The following is a 20,187-nucleotide window of genomic DNA, read 5'->3' as shown; positions in this document are numbered from 1 at the left end:
GGGGGACTAAAGCCTATCCCAGAAGGCATATGGTGCAAGGCAGAAAGAAACCTTGGACAGTACACTAGTTCATTGCAAGGCAAACACACACAATAACACAATATCTCCCACTTGTGGCCAATTTAACGTCAGCAATTCAATTAACCTGACATGTCTGTGGACAGTGGGAGGAAGCTGGGGTACCTGGAGGAATCCCAGACAGACACAGGCAGAACATGCAAACTCCACACAGGGAGGATCTGCCACTGTTCTATAGAAGAATATGGATATGGAAAACCTGGGCAGGCAAGAAGTTGGTCTTTGTCAGTTTTTAATTATCATCATTTCATGAACATTTATTTGAAAGTCTAATGCTGATAAAGGTGTGCTAATAACACTGTGGCAAGTCATTTCAGATTACTTCAGAAATTAGCATTTTGTAAGAAAAATGTAAATGATTAATAAAATCAATGAAACGTAAAAAAGTGACATCAGAGGTGCTGAAGTCATTAATCCTTTTAATTTGTAATAGTGATTTAAATACACATTGTGTACGAAATAATTTAGTAATCTTACTATAATGTAAAAAGTTTACAATATGGCTGAATATGTAGTCATTACTAAATGTATTGTATACTGGTCTGCAAAATCTCTACAGATGAGCTCTGACAATTCATTTCATGTATGATAAATTAAGTTTACTTTCAATAAATATAGTTTTATTCTCAATGGAGATGTGGACATTCTGAAAAAGCCTTGAGACTCCTAGTAAAGTCATCCTTATTCACAACCAGACTGTTTACTGAAGTAATTCAAATGGTTGTTGGGGTATTAGATACTATAGTGCACTAGATGGAATAAATGCATAAACTGCATAATTACTTGGAAGAGCACTCCTGGAATACGGTGCACAGTTCTGTTCTTGCGGTTCTAGAACAGAGATAATGGCACAAGCAAATGTTCAGGATGGGGTTACTAAATATATTCCAGGACTGCCGATATGAGAGGAATTTTTTTCTGCTGTGACAATTTGAGATTAAAACTTAAGCATGGCAACAGTGTTTACAATCTGAAGGGAATAAATCAAGATTCTGCTAGATGAGAAAATATTTTACAGAATTGTTACATAATATTTACTTATCCAAACATTGAAAAATAAATGGTGTGGTTGCTTAGAAGATTGATTATAAGTAGTACAGTGATGACCTTCCTATCTCTACTAAATATAATTTTTGGTGTCATAGATGATTTAGAATCCAAAAGGTATGTTGGACAGAATGGCCTATTCTCTTCAAAGCCTTCCTGATATGCTTGATTCAGTCAAAGCTTTGTGCCAGTCAGAGTAAACATTTATCCAGGCATTCCTGGGCCAGCTATTATCAAGGTCCTTAGGTTGCGTCTAAATAAAAGAATCTGAGAGACGGATCTTTTCTGCTGGTGTTTTAGTTGGAATCAATAAAATTTCTATAAATAAAGTGATTTTGCTTTTCTTGTGACTTTTTTCCCTACACATCTAAATTATTCTATTCCGATGTAATTCATTGATTTAAGCACAGTGCCATTATTAGCCCAGCATATTATACAGTAATTATAAATAATTAAAAATGCAATGCATCATACGCAGAATGCATAATGTAATATAGACAGAGAAGCAACATAAAGTATACAGTATACAAAAACATACATACATTATAGACAGAGTAGTTTTCAAGTTCATATTGTAACTGTTGTTGGTGTGCCACATTTTGAAAAGGATCGAGTAGACAAATAACAACTTCGTTCAGATAAAAGACATCTTTATAATTTAATTAAATTATTACAATTGATTAAAAAGCAATATATGGGAATCTCTATATATAAAAGTCAATGTATGTGTGTGTGTATGTATATATTTATGTTCCAGCATCACTACTAAATAGCTGGAGTGATTTTCATGAAACTTGGTATATATGTTTCTCAGTTGTTGAATAAAAATACTGCAGGGTGAAATCAACCCTAACCCACCCTGTTCTCTATATCTTGCGGTCTTGTATGCATGTTATCATCCACTCGGAACGAGCACCAGAGGGCAAACTCGAGGTGACTGCCAGCATTCCTTATGTTTGGGCACCACTGTGCCCCTGTTGCTTTTGAAATTAAGTTGGCCGGTTCCAAGCATCAACTGGATGATAACATACGTACAAGACCACAAGATAAGCATATTAGTGAGTCTTTATTGTTTGTTAATTTATTTTTATTTTTAAAGTTGTGTTCTTTTTTTTAATAATATTTTTCTGAAACAATTAAAATAAACACTTTTTTTTCCTCCCGGGCAACTCTGGGTATTTCAGCTATATTTATGAAAAAGCTTAGCAGCAGCAGCAGCAGCAGCAAAAGTATGCTGATCTACAGTAAAATAATGAGTTTTCTGCTTTGATTTTAATGCTGAGACAGATGGAACTTCTCTAACATTGGTAGGCAGATTGTTCAAGAGCATGAATGCCCCACAGCTAAAGACTCTCCCTTTTACTAGATTTGTTTATTCTTGGAATATTAAGGAGGCCTGAATCTTGAGATCACAAAGGAGTATAATTGCAACAATAACAACCAATAATAATAGGTTTTATAAGGTAAAGGGAGATAAACCAGCTATGATTTTATATCTGAGAATCAGGATTTTAAATCTGGGACCAAGGAAGATGGCACGGTTGAAACATGTAAATAATAAAGTGTGAAATTTGAATAATAAAAGGCTTGGGCCAGATGATGCAGGCTGAGAGGCTGATGGCAGGTGGGCAATGTAAGGGCAAAACTACAGTATGTGTAGAAGGAATTACATTTGATTTGAAGGATTAAAGCTGGTGTGTATAATAATAAAGCCAAACAGAATTATATGAAAGAAGACTGTCAGCTAGATAAAAGCTGCCTGGTGCAGCGAACGAGAAAGAGAGGTGTATTTTTGTGGGGTTGAAGGAGTGCACACATTAATAAAGCACAATGCAAAATGCTTCAAAGAACTGTTAAGGTGAATGAAAATGAAAGAGTATGTGCTGTGGTTCATATAGGGCATGAAGGTCTACATGCAAGCACTGTATGAGGAGAGAGACTTATACACAGTAAGACAGTGCAAGAGAACTGTAAAACCGTACATGATACCAGTTACCTAGCAATATAATACAAAAGCAGGTGCTTGGGAGACGTTCATTCTGTTTATCCATCCAAATTTTTGACCTGCATTGTCTAATCTAAGGTGATGGAATACTGTAGTTATTCCATATATCGTGTGAGACACAGGTCTGAACACCACCAGACAGACACCAACACTTTACAAAAACACATGGGTTTATTAATAAAATACAGTCCCGCACAGCACACAGTGCTCCCAGCACCAATCACCCTCTTCACGGGCCTCTCTCCCAGTGTCCGTGGGCCGCCTTTCCTCTCCTCATGGGAACTTCGTCCTGCTCCCACTCCCAACTCTAGCTCCCTGATTGTAGGAAGGTGGCCCCTTTTATTTCCACCCAGATGTGCGCCAGGTGCTCGATGACGTTCTTCCGGCAGCACTTCCTGGTGTGGTGGAAGTGCTGCCCTCGCACCCGGAAGCACTCCGGGCGTTCCTGGATGGTCCTTCCTCCACCTTCCCAGGTGTGGCGGAAGTGTCGATCTTCCATGGGCTCCAGTGGGCTTGAGCCTCCTTGCTCCTTCCCCTCAACATCCAGGGTGGTTGCCCCCTCATGGCCCGGGGGAAGTATAGACCACCTCCCGGTCCTTCCAGGAGTCCCGGCTGGGTCTGACCCCCAGCCTCCTGTGACAATCGGTATTAGTTTAAAGATGCAACATGTTGACCCCTAGTTTGTGTTGAATGAGGGTACAAGTATCTTTTTGTGTGCCTGTAAAAATATGCTCATGTTTATTGATTTGCAGTTATTTAGATATAAAGTAGCTTAATTTTTAAGCAAAATTATTGCTTTTAATAACATCAAAATAAAATCAGTGGTAAAGAAATGCTCCACAGAAAAATGTTTTTATATGTTACTTACCCCATGTACTTTGCAGTAGTGGCCAAGAAAAAAAAATAAACTCATGTTTTCATGAGGGAACGTAATGGTGACCTGGTCTGTCTGCTGGCAAGAGATGTAAAAAGTGTCCATGAAAAAATGAAAAACATTCTGTCTGTAACCATGTCGCATAATACATACAGTATGTCTGTTATCCAGTTGTATGCTCAAAACATGCAAAATACATGCATTTTTTACTGAAATATTTATTTATACTTACTTTGAGGAAAATTAATACAAAATGTAAACAGGCAAGGCAAATTCCTAAATTCTCTGTTTTTGAATTAAAGACCTGCATTTCCTCATTCATTGGCTAAGAGGCCTGCTTTCTCTCATTCTGCATTAAAACATGAGATTAAAATTTACCAACAAATTTACATTACAAGCTACATGAAGTAAGTAACAGATAAAAAATATAAATTTTGGATGGTGTATCCCTTTAACACTATAGTTAATGTTGTGGAACTGTATTCCATAATTTATTTTCCAAAATGGGTCTTTAGCCACAGGGCCCTGTGATGTTATTTAGAGGCCTGTGGCTAAAGCCGATAGTCACGAAGGTATAGAAAGTTAAAGATGGAAGTGATGTTGATGTTTAGTACTCTTGAATGCCATTCATTTTTTATTAGGTTCCTTTGCCTGTTCTGTTGTAAAATGTATGTACACAATTAATTTTTATTATTAGATTTCATTGTAACATTTGCTGATTTTTACTGCACATCAACAAGTTCCAGTCAGTTCTGTTTCTAACAGAAGGCGAAGCTTCCAAACCTGCGTCACTTCCACCTTTAGCCACAGGCTTATTAATGATGTCACAGGGTCCTGTAGCTAAAGGAGTACAGTAATCCCTCCTCCATCGCAGGGGTTGCGTTCCAGAGCCACCCGCGAAATAAGAAAATCCGCGAAGTAGAAACCATATGTTTATATGGCTATTTTTATATTGTCATGCTTGGGTCACAGATTTGCGCAGAAACACAGGAGGTTGTAGAGAGACAAGAACGTTATTCAAACACTGCAAACAAACATTTGTCTCTTTTTCAAAAGTTTAAACTGTGCTCCATGACAAGACAGAGATGACAGTTCCGTCTCACAATTAAAAGAATGCAAACATATCTTCCTCTTCAAAGGAGTGCGCGTCAGGAGCAGATCATGTCAGAGAGATAGAGAAAAGCAAACAAATCAATAGGGCTGTTTGGCTTTTAAGTATGCGAAGCACCGCCGGTACAAAGCTGTTGAAGGCGGCAGCTCACACCCCCTCCGTCAGGAGCAGAGAAAGAGAGAGAGAGAGAGATAGAGAGAGACAGAGTTTGTTTTTCAATCAAAAATCAATACGTGCCCTTCGAGCTTTTAAGTATGCGAAGCACCGTGCAGCATGTCGCTTCAGGAAGCAGCTGCACAGAAGGTAGCAACGTGAAGATAATCTTTCAGCATTTTTAGACGATCGTCCGTATCGTCTAGGTGTGCGAACAGCCCCCCTGCTCAATCCCCCTACGTCAGGATCAGAGAAAGTCAGCGCAAGAGAGAGAGAGAGAAAAGTAAGTTGGGTAGCTTCTCAGCCATCTGCCAATAGCGTCCCTTGTATGAAATCAACTGGGCAAACCAACTGAGGAAGCATGTACCAGAAATTAAAAGACCCATTGTCCGCAGAAATCCGCGAACCAGCAAAAAATCTGCGATATATATTTAAATATGCTTACATATAAAATCCGCGATGGAGTGAAGCCGCGAAAGGCGAAGCGCAATATAGCGAGGGATTATTGTACTTTAAAAATACATGCAAAGGCCATACCATTCAAGAGATAATTGATTGGTATTAAGGGGCTAAAAGTGTGATAAGAAAGCATTCCCTACACCATTACACTACCACCACCACCACAAGCCTGTACTATTGACTCAAGACAGGTTGGGTATTTGGAGTCATGCTGCGTGGGCCAAACTCTGACTCTACCATCTGTATGCTTCAGCAGCACTTGAGATTCATCAGGCCAGGCTAAATTTTTCCAGCCTTCAACTGTCCAATTTTGGTGAGCCTGTTTCCACTACAGCCTCATGTTTTTGTTCTTGGCTGACAGGAATGGAAATTGATGCCTCAAGGTTCGAAGTGTTGTGAATTTTCTAAGTTAAGTTGACCTTTCTGTCATCTTGAACTAATCTGGCGATTCTCCGCTGACCTTTCTCCTCAGCAAGGTGTTTCCATTTGCATAACTTCCACATACCGGTTGTTTTATGTTTATAGAGATTGTAGTGTGTGAAAATCACAGAAGATCAGCAGTTTCAGAAATAATCAAAGCAGCCCGTCTGGTACCAACAATCATGCCTTGGTTGAAATCACTGAGATCACATTTTGGCCCATTCTGGTCTTTGATGTGAATATTAACTGAAGATCTTGACTTGTATCTGCGTGATTTTATGCATTGCAATGTTGCCACATGTTTGGCTGATTAGATAATTGCATGAATAAGCAGGTATAAAGTTGTTCTTAATAATTTGTTTAGTGAGTGTATATTGATAGTGTAGTGAAGTCACCAGAAAATCTAAATATTCACAATTGATTGGTTAAGGATGTGGTTTCAGCAAACTATATAGTTTTTTAAAAAATACGAGATTACTTTTGATTATTAAAATGCTAAAAACAAAAACTCCTAAATAAAGGAGATGCTACAGACATTGGAGCGACAAGAGTGGGAGGTATTCTCTGGAAAAAAAGAAATGAAAATTAAAATTTTAAAATGAAAATGCAATCTCCTTTTTGCAATTTCATTTTCAGTCTGTGCGGAAGAAAGCTGCAAAAATGAAAAATAAAATGAAATAACAGCTTTTGCTATTTCATTTTCAGCCCAAACAGCGTATGAAGCTGCAAAAATGAAAAGTAAAATGCAAATAAACACTGGCACCACCTGCTGCTCATTGAATTTTAATTTTTCACTTTGCATTTTCATTTTCAAGTTCTCAACATACAAATAGTGCGGGTTGATTTCCCACAATTCTTTGTTCTTTGTCCTTTGTTTGGCCACATCGATCAATAGAATACTTCTCACGGCAACTGTGTTTAATTCACGTTATTTTGATCTTCTTACCTCTGTACAGTGAGCGATAGATAGATAGATAGATAGATAGATAGATAGATAGATAGATAGATAGATAGATAGATAGATAGATACTTTATTAATCCCAAGGGGAAATTCACATTTCCCAGCAAAACCATCCCACAAAATCCAAAAACTTCACATAACTGATTGTAGTTCTGAAGTAATTAATGTGCTATTTAATAGCAATGTTTAACATAACAAAAATGAGACTTTATTACATCATAACTTATGTTTATACTGAAGTGAAAACAGGATTCTTTGTATTTTTGTTTCTTGTGATATTTTGTGTCTCAGACACAGTCAAAGTGAAAGGTATTGTGTCAATCGAAGTGTTTACAGTTATGATTGACAAAGAATTGTGGGAAATTGAGGTGCAAAGCCCTCAATTGATTCGCACTATTTGCATGTTGAGAACATGAAAACGAAAATGCAAAGTATTAAATGAAAATTCAATGAGCAGCAGGTGGCGCCAGTGCTTATTTCCATTTTACTTTTCATTTTTGCAGCTTCATTGCTCTTCAGGCTGAAAGTGAAATTGCAAATGCAGTTAACCTCATTTTACTTGTAATTTTTGCAGAATTCTTGCACAGAGACCTTAAAAATGAATGAGCAAATGGTGTTATTTCATTTTATTTTTCATTTTTGCATCATTCTTGTGTGCAGACTTTGAAAATGAATTTAAAAAAGAGAGATTGCATTTTCATTTTAATTTTCATTTCCTTTTTGCAAAAAATACCTCCCATAATAATGGAATGTACTGTAAGTGACAATGAATAGGGCTTGCAGCACTTCATTAGTCAAGGTTTTACTGATTAATTTTAGTATTTCTCTTAAATAATCTTTTCAGAAGCCTATAAACGTGTAGTCTGAGAATTTCCATTTTATGGCTTTGTATAGTAAGTCAGGCATTAGATGTTTTTAGATGATTAGCATTCTGACTTGCGCTGATGCCCACTTTAACTCGTAGTAAATGTTACTGTGTGAACTATTTATTGTTCTAAACATCTGTTTGCATTATGTGGTTTTATAGTTAAGTGCTGACAGCAAATTCTAGCAATTTTTTTGTCAGATTTCCCAATTCAAGTGAAACACATGCTGCTGAAGGTGTCTGTTTTTAGTCATGGCTTTTCCTAGAAAGCTACAGTATATTGTATGTTAGATGTTCATATCTTTTTGTGCTCTTCTCACTCCTGTAGAAATGCAAAGGATCATTTCAAAGATTAAAGTAAAGCTCTTCCTTAATCTCATGTTTTTCAAATTTTGGGAAGTTCATGCTTGCACCATCATACAGCTTTCAGCTTCACATGAGTAGTCAAACCTGTAGGTTTAAGAATACTTTACACGTGGTAAGCTAATAATGTTCTTTTTTAAAAGAACCCTGGATTTTTGAAAAAGTCATGCTGTGCCCATAGTATTAGCAACAAGAGTGATGCAACATTTTAAGCTCTTAGAATACTGTTTATGTGGGAATTCTTCTGCACTGAAGCCTAATAGCAAATAAGATTTCCTTGGGTATTACATTTATAAATAATGAAACATTTAATCTTGTCAGATAATCTGTCACATAAACCCAGCCTTGAAACCTTTCCAGAGTCAAAATAAAGTGTTTTTGTAAATGCTAAGTCCATGCTTATAAGTGAAAGAAAACACACAATGTCTTCTTTTGCCTTTTAGTGACTCTGATATTATGGCTTCTGGACCTTCTGAAGTCGACCCACACCAGGCACAGCCAGAGACCTCAGAGGAGTGCCCAGGTAGGCATCCAGCTGTATGTTTTCAGCATTTGAGTGAACAAAACTTTACCTTAAGTATGTTTATGTACTTCTATTCAGGTTGTGTATACACTGAATGCAGATAACAAGAATGGAAATGGAAGCAAGGTGTTTTTTCCATCATGGATACTGTGTTCTATGACAGATCCCTAAGGCAGTATATTTCCATTATGCAATGCTTTCTTATGTAAGGTATATTGAATTGGTGATAATTGTATTCAAGGGTTTATGTTTCTGAAGCAAAAGTAGAACATACAAAGAGTATTGGTAGCCAGAATCAGTTATTTACCAGCCATCCATCCATTTTCCAACCCGCTGAATCCGAACACAGGGTCACGGGGGTCTGCTGGAGCCAATCCCAGCCAACACAGGGCACAAGGCAGGAAACAATCCTGGGCAGGGTGCCAACCCACCGCAGTCAGTTATTTACGATACTGTCAATGATTTATCTTTATTTTATGCTACATTACCCATAAAAAGCACTCCTGTATCGTTCTTTATCAGAGGATTTTAAACGTGACATATGATGAAACAATAAAACGCATACAATTCAGCTTTATGACAGAATGTGCAATATGTATAGTGGAGTCAGCACTGGTCAGAGTGATATGATGCTTTAGAAGTGCTGGTGAACATGATTTTTCCTTTCTCAAAATGTTTTATAGTAACAAGACAGAATTTCAGCTTTGAGTTTTTGATGGCTTTATTCATTTTATAGATCTCTGAACTTCTCTGACATGACACCTGTCTGTCTGTCTGATTGTGCCTGTCTGTTCACTTCTATGCATGCTTGTGTCTCTATGGCATGCTTAACTCTTAAATGGATTAAATGATCACAATTAAATGTGGCACTTTTATTACAAAACTCCTGTAATGGCAGAAATCTTATTGATGCTGAACCAATTCGGTTTATGGGAAATTACAGTTTATTATAAAATGTCTGCTTTTTATTCACCCTAAAGATTGACTTTTGAAGATTTTAACAAATAAATTTATTGAAAATGAACATGCCCATAAGTTTAATTTGAAGCATCTTGTGATGTTTCTGAACATCTATCTGTGACTCTTGGAGTATGTTTTTCAGAAAGTTGTTTCAAATAAATTTTTGGGGATACAAAATTTCTGCAGAATTTGTTTGAAATGTTTTTAGAAATGTATTTTTAGCAATGGAAGAAATCATCAAGTAACCATCAAGAAAACCTGACATGTCAGCTTAGTGGCACTTAGTAATCATTTATGTCTTGTCTCCTAAAGTGAGCCCTGATGTACATTTTGTTGTTTGTAAAGTTGGACTAGATATATCACATGAACCGATACTTCAGTACCAAATTGTTAACAAAATGCCCTAAACATAATGGTGCTAACTTTTTTACAATGTAGGCAGTAACCTGTGAAAGTCAGCACCACACTGATGAGTGAGTGCAGGTAGACAAATTACTCTGGAAGACTAGAAGATGAGATAAAAGCTTGCATAAAAACTACACATGAAAATGATAAGATGGCTCACAGTGCTACAGCACCACATTAACACACCTTGAAAAGAAAAACGGAGGAAGACATGTCTAGAAATGCTTTGTGTTTGAGGGAGGAGAATTTCAACACGAATCATGCTTATCATTTTAACAAAAATAGCAAAACACACACATAGCCTTTTGTTAAAGCTACTTTTCTCTCATTTTTGAGTTAGCTCAGAAATAAATTAGTCTGAGAGCACAATGACCAATTAGATGTGAGATGAAATTGTTTATTTTGTAGAATGCAAGATTATTCTCTTTTTAACACTATGCTTTACACAGTTCTGATAAAGTAACAGGCTTTGCATTCATACTGTGATTGGACATCTACAAATGTTTGTCCAAGCATCTGTCCATTTTCTAACTGGTGTATAATGATCAGGGTCAGAGTAAGTGGAGAAAACCTCACATGCATTCACAATTATGTGTATATGACTGTGTATTGTGTGAGGAAAATGAACACTTGCAAAGCTAACAACAGATCTAGCAAAACATTGAGACAAATTACATGCAAAATGTCTGTTTGACTTGTGTACTCCAGTGATGAAATGAACTACTTCTCCTGTTAATAGCAAAATAAACCTCATTTAGTCTTCCAATGCTTCGAAGCACAAAATGCATGTATTGTGTTAATGGAAATGCATCGCAAAGACACACAGTTATAGCAATACGGACAAAACACTATACTGAATACAAATATACAAACATTAAATTTGAGTCAGTCATTTGTTTTTTGAAGGCAAACTAATCTTCATGAGTGTAACCCCTAACATGTGACAAACAAAGTGAAAACACATATGCTGTATTTGGTATGTTCCATCCATCCATTATGCTATACCCTAACTACAGGCTCACGCTGGAGCCAATCCCGGGCTCAAGGCAGGAAACAAACCCCGCAGGGCACACACACACAATTTAGGATCGCCAATGCACCTAACCTGCATGTCTTTGGACTGTGGGAGGAAACCAGAGCAAACCCACGCAGACCATGCAAACTCCACGCAGGGAGGACCCGGGAAGTGAACCCAGGTCTCCTAACTGCGAGGCAGCAGCGCTACCCACTGCGCCATCGTGCTGCCCCTATTTGGTGTGTTGGCAAATGTAAAGCAGTGTCTCAGTTACGAATAATTGACTACAAGTAATTTAAGTACAATTAATCTTGTAATTCTGGATTTGTACACAGGCTGGGTGATACCAAAGTCTGATTTATCATAATTACTTTGAAAATAGCACAATAAAGGCTGTTTTCAAAGAGTTCTTCAATAATGGATCATTGTAAAACCGACAAGTCTGATTTCACACAGGAAGCTTTAAAGTTTGGACACAACTAAAATAAGAGGGGGAGATTTGGAAAATTGAAGCACCAGGAGTTAGTGACATTTGAAATTTAAATCAATTTGGCTCATCCATAAAATTTTACTATTTACTAAGTTTTTTTACCAAGTACTGTAATTATGCAGTATTTTTCAGTTACAGGAGAGAAACATCCATTAGAACACTAGAACAATCTAGAACAGGCTATTCAGCCCATTGAAGCTCACCAGTTCTATCCACTTGATTCTTCTAAAAATCCATTACGTTTAGTTTTAAAAATCCCTAAAGTTCTACTGTCTACCACACTAGCTTATTCCAAATGTCTATGGTTCTCTGTGTTTTTTATGAAATTTTCCCATAACTCTGCCCCTGTGTTCTTGATGAACTCATGTTAAAACAACATTCTCGATCCATTATACTAATTCCCTTCATAATTTTAAACACTTCAATCATGTCTCCACTTAATCTTCTTTTGCTTAAACTGTATAGGCTCAGCTCTTTTAATTATCCATATTACTAACTGAGAATGCTAAACCGGATGGACGCAGGGACATCCGGCCATGGGCCGTAGCCGCAAAAAGACGTACTGCGCAGGCACCCCAAGAAATGAGGCGCCGCGAGAGGCAGCCAAGACCACAGAAAAAAGGAGTGAGCACAGAAAAAAGGAGTCAAACGCACGCACACATCGCCGCACGAGCAAACCCCCCCCCCCCACACACACACACACAAGCAACGGACGGGACACACACAAAGAGGACGATTCAACAAGCCCCTGGCACACAAAAAAAAAAGAGCACGCAAACCCCCCCCCCCCACACACACACACAAGCAACGGACGGGACACACACAAAGAGGAGGATTTAATCCCATTGCACACGAAACGGGACGCACACAAAGAGGAGGATTCAACAAGCCACAAGCACACAAAAAAAAAGAAGCCGCGAGCACCACACAAAGCCCATTGGACACGAAACGGGACAGACTACGGACATAGCACACGAAACGTACACAAAAACGACGATTCAGACCCACGACCACAGTAACATAAATAACAAATGACACACAAAGCCACATTTCTAAATGAACCGTCCGTATTAAACATACGTCATCTCAACACGTTCACAATATGCAGCATAGGTAGATCTCATTACAATGAGGCACTATTAACCGTTCAACCGCAGAAAAGGCTCCATATTAACAGTGAGTGCGATCCTCCTTATTACTTATCCATATTTCTCACGCTCAAGAACAAACAAGTCATGAATTCACGATCACAGGTACAAAACGATACCGCTCGGATAACGGGACCAAACACAATTCACACTATGCAGCATAGGTGGATCTCATTACAATAAGGCACTATTAACCGTTCAACCGCAGAAAAGGCTCCATATTAACAGTGAGTGCAATACTCCTTATTACTTATCCATATTTCTAAAAGAAAAAATGTCTCGGCTCCAAAAACGCAAAGCTCAACTAAAGCTTCTAACTAACGATGTACCTAAAAGTAAAAACTTTATGAACTGCATTAGATCCTACAATAGTTCATTTGCTTTTGCATCTACCGGAGTAAATATCAGGCCACCAAAAGGCAATGGCCCATACTGCTTTCGCATATGTGCACAAATACTGCATCGCATTGGAGCAGTGCACCCGGAAACAAATCAACAACGCAAATATGCACAAATCTACATCCTAGATCCACATGACGCAATCTATCAATCAAAGTGCTGCATCGCAACAGGCACGGATTCAAAACGAAACACCTCCCGTCTCAGACATACGTTAACGGCAAGGAAGGCTACAACGGGCTTCTCACACAGCACAGGCAAATCGATTACAGCTCCAAAACAACACGTCCCAAATACTACACATGCAACAATGCGCCTCTCAAACGGCACAAGCAAAACATACACCAGGAAAATTCATTCGGATTAATGAATGTCATTTGCAATCATTGTCATTCACTTCACTTCCCTGAAGAAACAACTGGCAATACAAGTAATACATTTACACGTTGTTGTCAAAAGGGTCAAATTAGACTGCCTCCTTTACATTCATATCCTGAATATCTACAGAAGCTTCTAACTAACGATGTACCTGAAAGTGAAATCTTTAACAACTGCATTAGATCCTACAAATCGGTATCCACTATGAACATTAACGGTGGCACTGCACGTGACATCCGTCTTGCAAAAATGTTAATTATTGATGAATGTACAATGGCATCCAGTCACTTACTCAACACCATTCATAAACTTCTACAAACGTTTATGAATAATAATATTCGCTTTGGAGGAAAGGTACTTTTATTAGGAGGAGATTTTAGACAGTGCTTAGCTATTCTTCCACATGCCATGCGCTCAGCTATTGTTCAGTGCACCTTAAAATACACAGACAATTGGCATTGCTTTCAAAAGATACAGTTAGTAAAAAAGATACGATGTCCAGAACCAGATCATAACAATTACTTATTACAACTGGGAGATGGTACACTCACCAATACAGATGGACTTCACCCACATATTATTACAATTCCTCAAGCCTTTATCTGCAACGACTTAGTTACAGACAGATTTGGAACAGCAATCTCATTAGACCAAATGCCCCTTTTAACACAACGCACTATATTATGTCCAAAAAATATTAATGTGAAAAACATAAATACACAAGTCATTCCATTACTTCCTGGAGAGACACAACTCTTTCTAAGCTCTGACAAACTTGACTCTGATCACAACAATAACCATCTTCATTGACATTACAAGTTCTGACCTGGAATTACCTTTTACACTTAAACGGCGTGTACAAAGAAATTTTCCAATAAACCTTTACACTGTGCCACACACTTTATTGTTTGCTTTCTATTTGCATCATCTACACCTTCACACTATTCTATATCTCATTCATACATCACGCTCTTTGTCATTCCCAACACCAGGGGTTGGCGAGCGAAGCGAGCAGGGGGCGGAGCCCCCTAGTTCCTCATAATTCATCCCCTGTAGCCCTGGAATTAGCTTAGTCGCTCTTCTCTAGTGCTGCTATGTCCTTTTTGTAGCCTAGAGACCAAAACTGCACACAGTACTCCAGATGAGGCCTCACCAGTACATTATAAAGCTAGAGCATAACCTCCTTGGACTTGTACTTGACACATTGTGCTATATTTTCATTTACATTTATTTGCTGAGCAGACACTGTTATCCAAAGTGACATACAAAAGAGGTTAACATCTGATTCATCTGTTTGTTCAGCTAGTATTATAAGACAGATAACATTGATTGCCACAAGTGAAGATATACAGTATAACCATACATCTATACATTACAATCAATAAAGCAAATAAACTTAACCAAACAACCAAGAATATAAAGTATCACAGCGCAAAGTTTTGTTTTTTAAAGGAATGAGCAGTATGGATGAAGGTGGGCAGCCCGTTCCACCAACACGGAACCACACAGGAAAAGAGTCTAAATTGAGGCTTGAAGCCATGTAGAGGTGGCATCACCAGACACTGTTCCCTGGCAGACTTGAGTGGGTGAGAAGAAGCATAGCACCTCACTAGTGTCTCCATATACTCAGGTGCTGACCCACTGACTACTCTGTAGACAAGCATCAGGGATTTGAACTTAATGGATGCTGCTACAGGGGGTCAATGTAGAGACTTGATGAGAGGAGTGGCATGTGCCCATCTCAGCTGGTTAAATACAAAACAGACAGCTGCATTCTGGATCATCTGCAATCTAGCATTCTGTTAGCCTTCTTAATGGCTTCCGAACACTGTCTGGAAGTTGATCATTTAGAGTCTACTACAACTCCTAAATCCTTCTCGTAAGGTGTACTTTTGAGTTTCAGACTTCCCATTCATAGAATAAAATTGGAGTGTGTGCATGGTAAGATATGTCAGGCAGTCCAAGATGATGCCATTCTTTATAAGCCCCATGCTGAACAAAGAGAATTTAACGTCCCCTCAAGTTAGTGTTATACTGCAATTAATCCCCATGTCTATCACAAATTACATTGCATTTTTGGGTATTTGTGAATGCCAATACTAGTTTGCTTAAATGATAGCTTGGCAATTACTTGATTCATATGCCACTGTTTTTAAGCTGTTGTTACTCTTAGTATTTACAGGGTATATATTTGATATTTTATTAAAGAAAAAGGTACAATGTTGTTAAAGTGAATAATAGAGGTTCTTTTGATGAAAAAGCTGGTGAATGAGATTTCTTCTTTTGTCATGTTATTGAATAAGTTACAAATATTGTAAAATTCCACTGGTATTGGTATCTAATACAAATATTCTGGTATTATGACACCCCAAATTTGAACTGTGGAATAAAATTTGCTAACAACATCAGTGATCAGAGTAACGAAAAAGCAGTGTGATTGAATAATGATCATGGCATTGCTGCAAATGGACAGACAAATTGAAGTAATCAAAAGCCTTATAAAACTGGAGTGTTATTTGTACATCTGACGGTAGATAGTTTTCACTGATAAATTTTATTAATTTAATTTTGCATAGCTTGTCAACTCACTAGTGTAACACTACATCCAGAGATAGAGCACCGTCTTGGAGGATGATAAAATAAGTTGCTTAAAAGCTGGATATTTCCTGATCAAATCCCAGCTCAGCTGCTGCTGACTCACTATGTGACCTGCTTATATTCCATTCTTCACATGAACATACAGGACTACAGCCTTGTTACATCTGCTGTACTGCTGTGTAAGCTACCACTTGGCAAAGTGTTCATGAAACCTTTCTATATGAAAAAATGATGTACTTTAAATACTTTTTACCGTTATTAATGTCAAAAGAGCAGCACTACACAAGGCTGTCTTTATTTAGATGCTACATTTTTCAGTGAAGGGAATGTTTTTATAAGAGTGAGCAGCTCGCATGTCTCCTTTAAGCAGGTCATTTTAGAGCATGCCTGCAGGTGGATTAGCCTCCATGCTTACCAATAGCTGCCACTGACCTGGAGATAATCTCTTTCATAGGATTAGGGAAATAAAGTTTTATAGATGGGGAGAGGATAGTATTATAAAATAAATGCTTTGAAAATAGTGTTGAGGTTAACATTGATGCCGAATAAAAGAAATCTCCAGAGACCTGCCTGTATTTTGAATTAGGGAAGAATCAGCTACAGCTTAACATACAAAAATAGTTACTGAGAGCAGCTCATAAAACCTTAGAGAACCACAAGAAGGAGTTTTCAAGAAAAGGGTATAGGAATTATTGGAAACATCCCTAAGCCCAAAAAGAATCCTGGTACGGACATAGGAACCTGAATAGAGTATAGAACCAGATGATCTGCACTGTATCCTTAAATGTAGAATTTGAACTGATCTTGGGCAATAGCAGAACTGGCAGGGATTTAGTGGGTCCAGTGATTTTGTGAGATAATAAGAGAGTTTATTTAAAATTACCAGTATAGCAAGGCAACTGACCGCTGAGAGGTCCTTTATGTTTACTGATCCATCCTATTGTCTTCGCCCACTGTTTAGCCATGTTTAATGATCTGTTTTATTAAAAATAAACAAATTATTTTGATAAATAGTTCCTTCAGGCATTTTTGTTTTAGTCAAGTGTGGTACACAGACGTTTTCTTATTACTATGAATGCATGGAAGTTCAGTACTAGGTTGCCAAAGAGCTTGGCAAGGTGAGAGAGAACCACAGTGGCAGCAGCACATATTCCACACTCTTACAGGAACACAGTTCTGCTGGTGGCAGTATACACCTTATGTGAGCTGGATTTCCCTAGGAGGACAATAGACAAAGGTACCAGCATGAGTACTGGAAAGAGATGGCTTGGATGGAAGAATCCAGTGCTAATCCAAGAGACCTACAGTTCATGCGGCTCAGCAATTAGTGGGTTTATTCTGACTACATTTCACATTTTGTCATAAAATATTTGTAATGATGAATTATATCCATAAATAACTGTTGTAAAAGAAGATGATTGCATGTGTTAGTGGAGTACATAAAATGCATGGGTTAGATTCTTGCTGCTGATTTTGAACTAGCTACAGCAAATTTATGTCTTTCATAGGTAGTCTTGTTATGAGTTAATTGGAGAAATCTAGTCAGCTTAAAAAAAGTATGTACTAATTTTCCTGCATCTTGGCATGTTATAAGTGGTCAAACTCTTGGAATGTTAACTGGTAATATGGTTAATATGTAACCTGAACTTTGTTCCCAAGTACTCAATAACACCTAAATTCGTTACTTGCGGCTTGATTTGTAAACTCAGACTATCAAGTTTATTTCTGAGACCCTTACTTTTTGATTCCTGCCATTAACAAAAATTAGTTTTTTCTTATTTAATTCAAGGAAATTAATACTCATCCATTCTGTAATGCTAGTAAGACACTGAGGGTTCAGAGACGTATGGTCATAGAACACTCCAGACAGGTAAAGCTGTGTGTCGTCTGCATAGCTGTTGAGGTTCCCCGTATGTTTTAAAAATAATCTTCCCTAATGGGAAGATATAGAGTGGCAATAACAGCAGGCCCTGAATAGATTCCTATGACACAATGTATGTACTTTTGTGAATCTCTGACATACTGTACAAAATCCACAACTTATGAAGAATTTTCTTTCTGTTATGTAACGTTGAAACCAGTTCAAGACACTACCAGAAAGACTGTGGTGGTTAACACGAATGCTTCATTGTATGGTATCAAATGCGGAGCTCAAATCTAAGGGAACAAGAAGTGGTGTGCTGTTTGCATTAAGCCATAGGTCACTAATGACTTTAATCAAAGCAATTTCTGTGCCATGATTCGATCTAAAGCCTGAGTGATACTTAACCAGAAATTAGTTTTTATTCAAGTAAGTATCTATTATGGCAGATGTCTGACAGCTTATCCCGGCTGGGATGCCCCTGAAGTGGAAGGATGGAGGAAGGCAGCTTTTCAGGACACTGCCTCCCCCAAAACACTAGATGGCAGCTCTTCTGGAGTGTAGCGGTACCCCGGATTCCCGCAGGGCATCCTGGGACTTGGAGTCCGGTTTCTCAACCCTGTTGGGTGGTGCCAGGGGAAGCTATGAAAGGACCTGCGGAGTTATGCTTCCCTTGCAGCCCAGAAGTGTTTGGAAGTCATGAGGACGGAAGCCCCACAGTACTTCCAGGCTGATTAAAGACTTTAGGATTCTCCATCTGACCCTGGAGAAGTGCTGGCAAGTCACGTGGGAGGAAGAGCAGGAGCACATCCGGGTCAAAAACTATATAAAGGACTGGTGGAGACCCAGCAAGCAAGCTGGAGTTGGGAGGTAGTGGACAGAGCTAGCTGGGAGGAGTGGAGAAGAGAGGTGGGCAACAGTGCCACCAAGTGTCCACCTACTTACACTATCCTCTGGTAGATACATGGGTTTAGCACAGTTGTTTTTTAAAAAAGTGGAAAAATGCCAGTGTTTAATGCACAGTTAAATATGTCTAGAGCACTGTCAATCAGCATGTCAGAAACTTTGAAAAAGCATGTTGGGACTGGTCAATGACATGAGTTTATGGTTTTACTTGAGTAATTTTTCTATGAAGTTCCATTTATTTAGTAAAGGAGTTTCATTCTCTGTATTGAACATGCTCAGGTTCACTAAGGTTTGTTTCTGCGGGTTTGTATCGTATGACATTTATTTTTGAAAGTGGCTTTAATAGACAATAAGTATTTGAAAACAGTGCTTTCAAGTCAAACATTTTTAATTAAAAAATCAATGTAGAGTTATTAAGGAACACTGGGCTCTAAATCTAACATCTGTAATAAAGGTTAACTAATACTGTAAATAAATAAAGTATTGCAAAGCTGCCCCTTAAACAAAAAAATCCAAGACTGAACACTCCAAAAACAGGGTGTTCTGCACAGATTTCTGGTGATATATATCGCACAACAAAAAAAAAAAAAATTAAATTAAACAAACACATGGCATAAGAGTTAGATATCTCCATAGAGCAGCACCATCTTAAAAACTCTCTTGGTGGCAAATGGAAACAGTGCAAACACATTTTTGTTTTACTGTTACAAGTTTAGAAAAAAGTGTAAGTGTTCTAAACTGACAAAAATGTCCCTGTCATTCCCTACTGTCAATCCAAGTCATTGCACAGAAATACCCCAAAAACTGTATATTTTCCTAAATTCATATTTGCTGAAACCCATGGAGAAGTGGGATTTGTAGGGAGACAGTTTGTAGGCAAATGCTTCGTTGTGCTATTAATTCCTGTGAGGCTGACATTCGCGGTCACAGTCTGCCAGATGCTGGCAGTGGTCCAGTCAGCCTGCAACTCAGTTGTACAGGAGACAATGTGACAGTCTGGGCTGCCAAGAGAAGGTACAATAATTGTTCTGAGAAAAATGATGTTTTTGTATTATTTTTTTTACGCTGTGTTCACAGATGAGCGAATCGAGAGGGGTGACCATGAGGTCACTTGTACTGCATAGAGAGACCCAGGCTAATGAATTGATGTCTATATAAAATTTAGACG

At 38.1% G+C, this 20,187-nt stretch overlaps 1 protein-coding gene across 5 annotated transcripts in view; it reads left to right on the top strand.

Moving 5' to 3' along the window:
- zgc:66433 (uncharacterized protein LOC321250 homolog) overlaps nt 1-20,187 on the top strand; it is a 196,382-nt gene that overhangs the window by 114,769 nt on the left and 61,426 nt on the right. For all 5 annotated transcript variants that reach the window (XM_028815706.2, XM_028815707.2, XM_028815704.2 and 2 more), the window contains exon 2: nt 8,780-8,859. In XM_028815706.2, coding sequence (XP_028671539.2) covers nt 8,793-8,859 — 67 coding nt within the window. In that variant the 5' untranslated portion in view covers nt 8,780-8,792. The remainder of the gene's footprint in view (nt 1-8,779; nt 8,860-20,187) is intronic.

This window comes from Erpetoichthys calabaricus, chromosome 12, assembly GCF_900747795.2.
Source record: "Erpetoichthys calabaricus chromosome 12, fErpCal1.3, whole genome shotgun sequence".
Lineage (NCBI taxonomy): Eukaryota > Metazoa > Chordata > Cladistia > Polypteriformes > Polypteridae > Erpetoichthys > Erpetoichthys calabaricus.
Note: the sequence above shows the minus strand (reverse complement) of the source record. Positions and strands in the feature narration are given on the sequence as shown.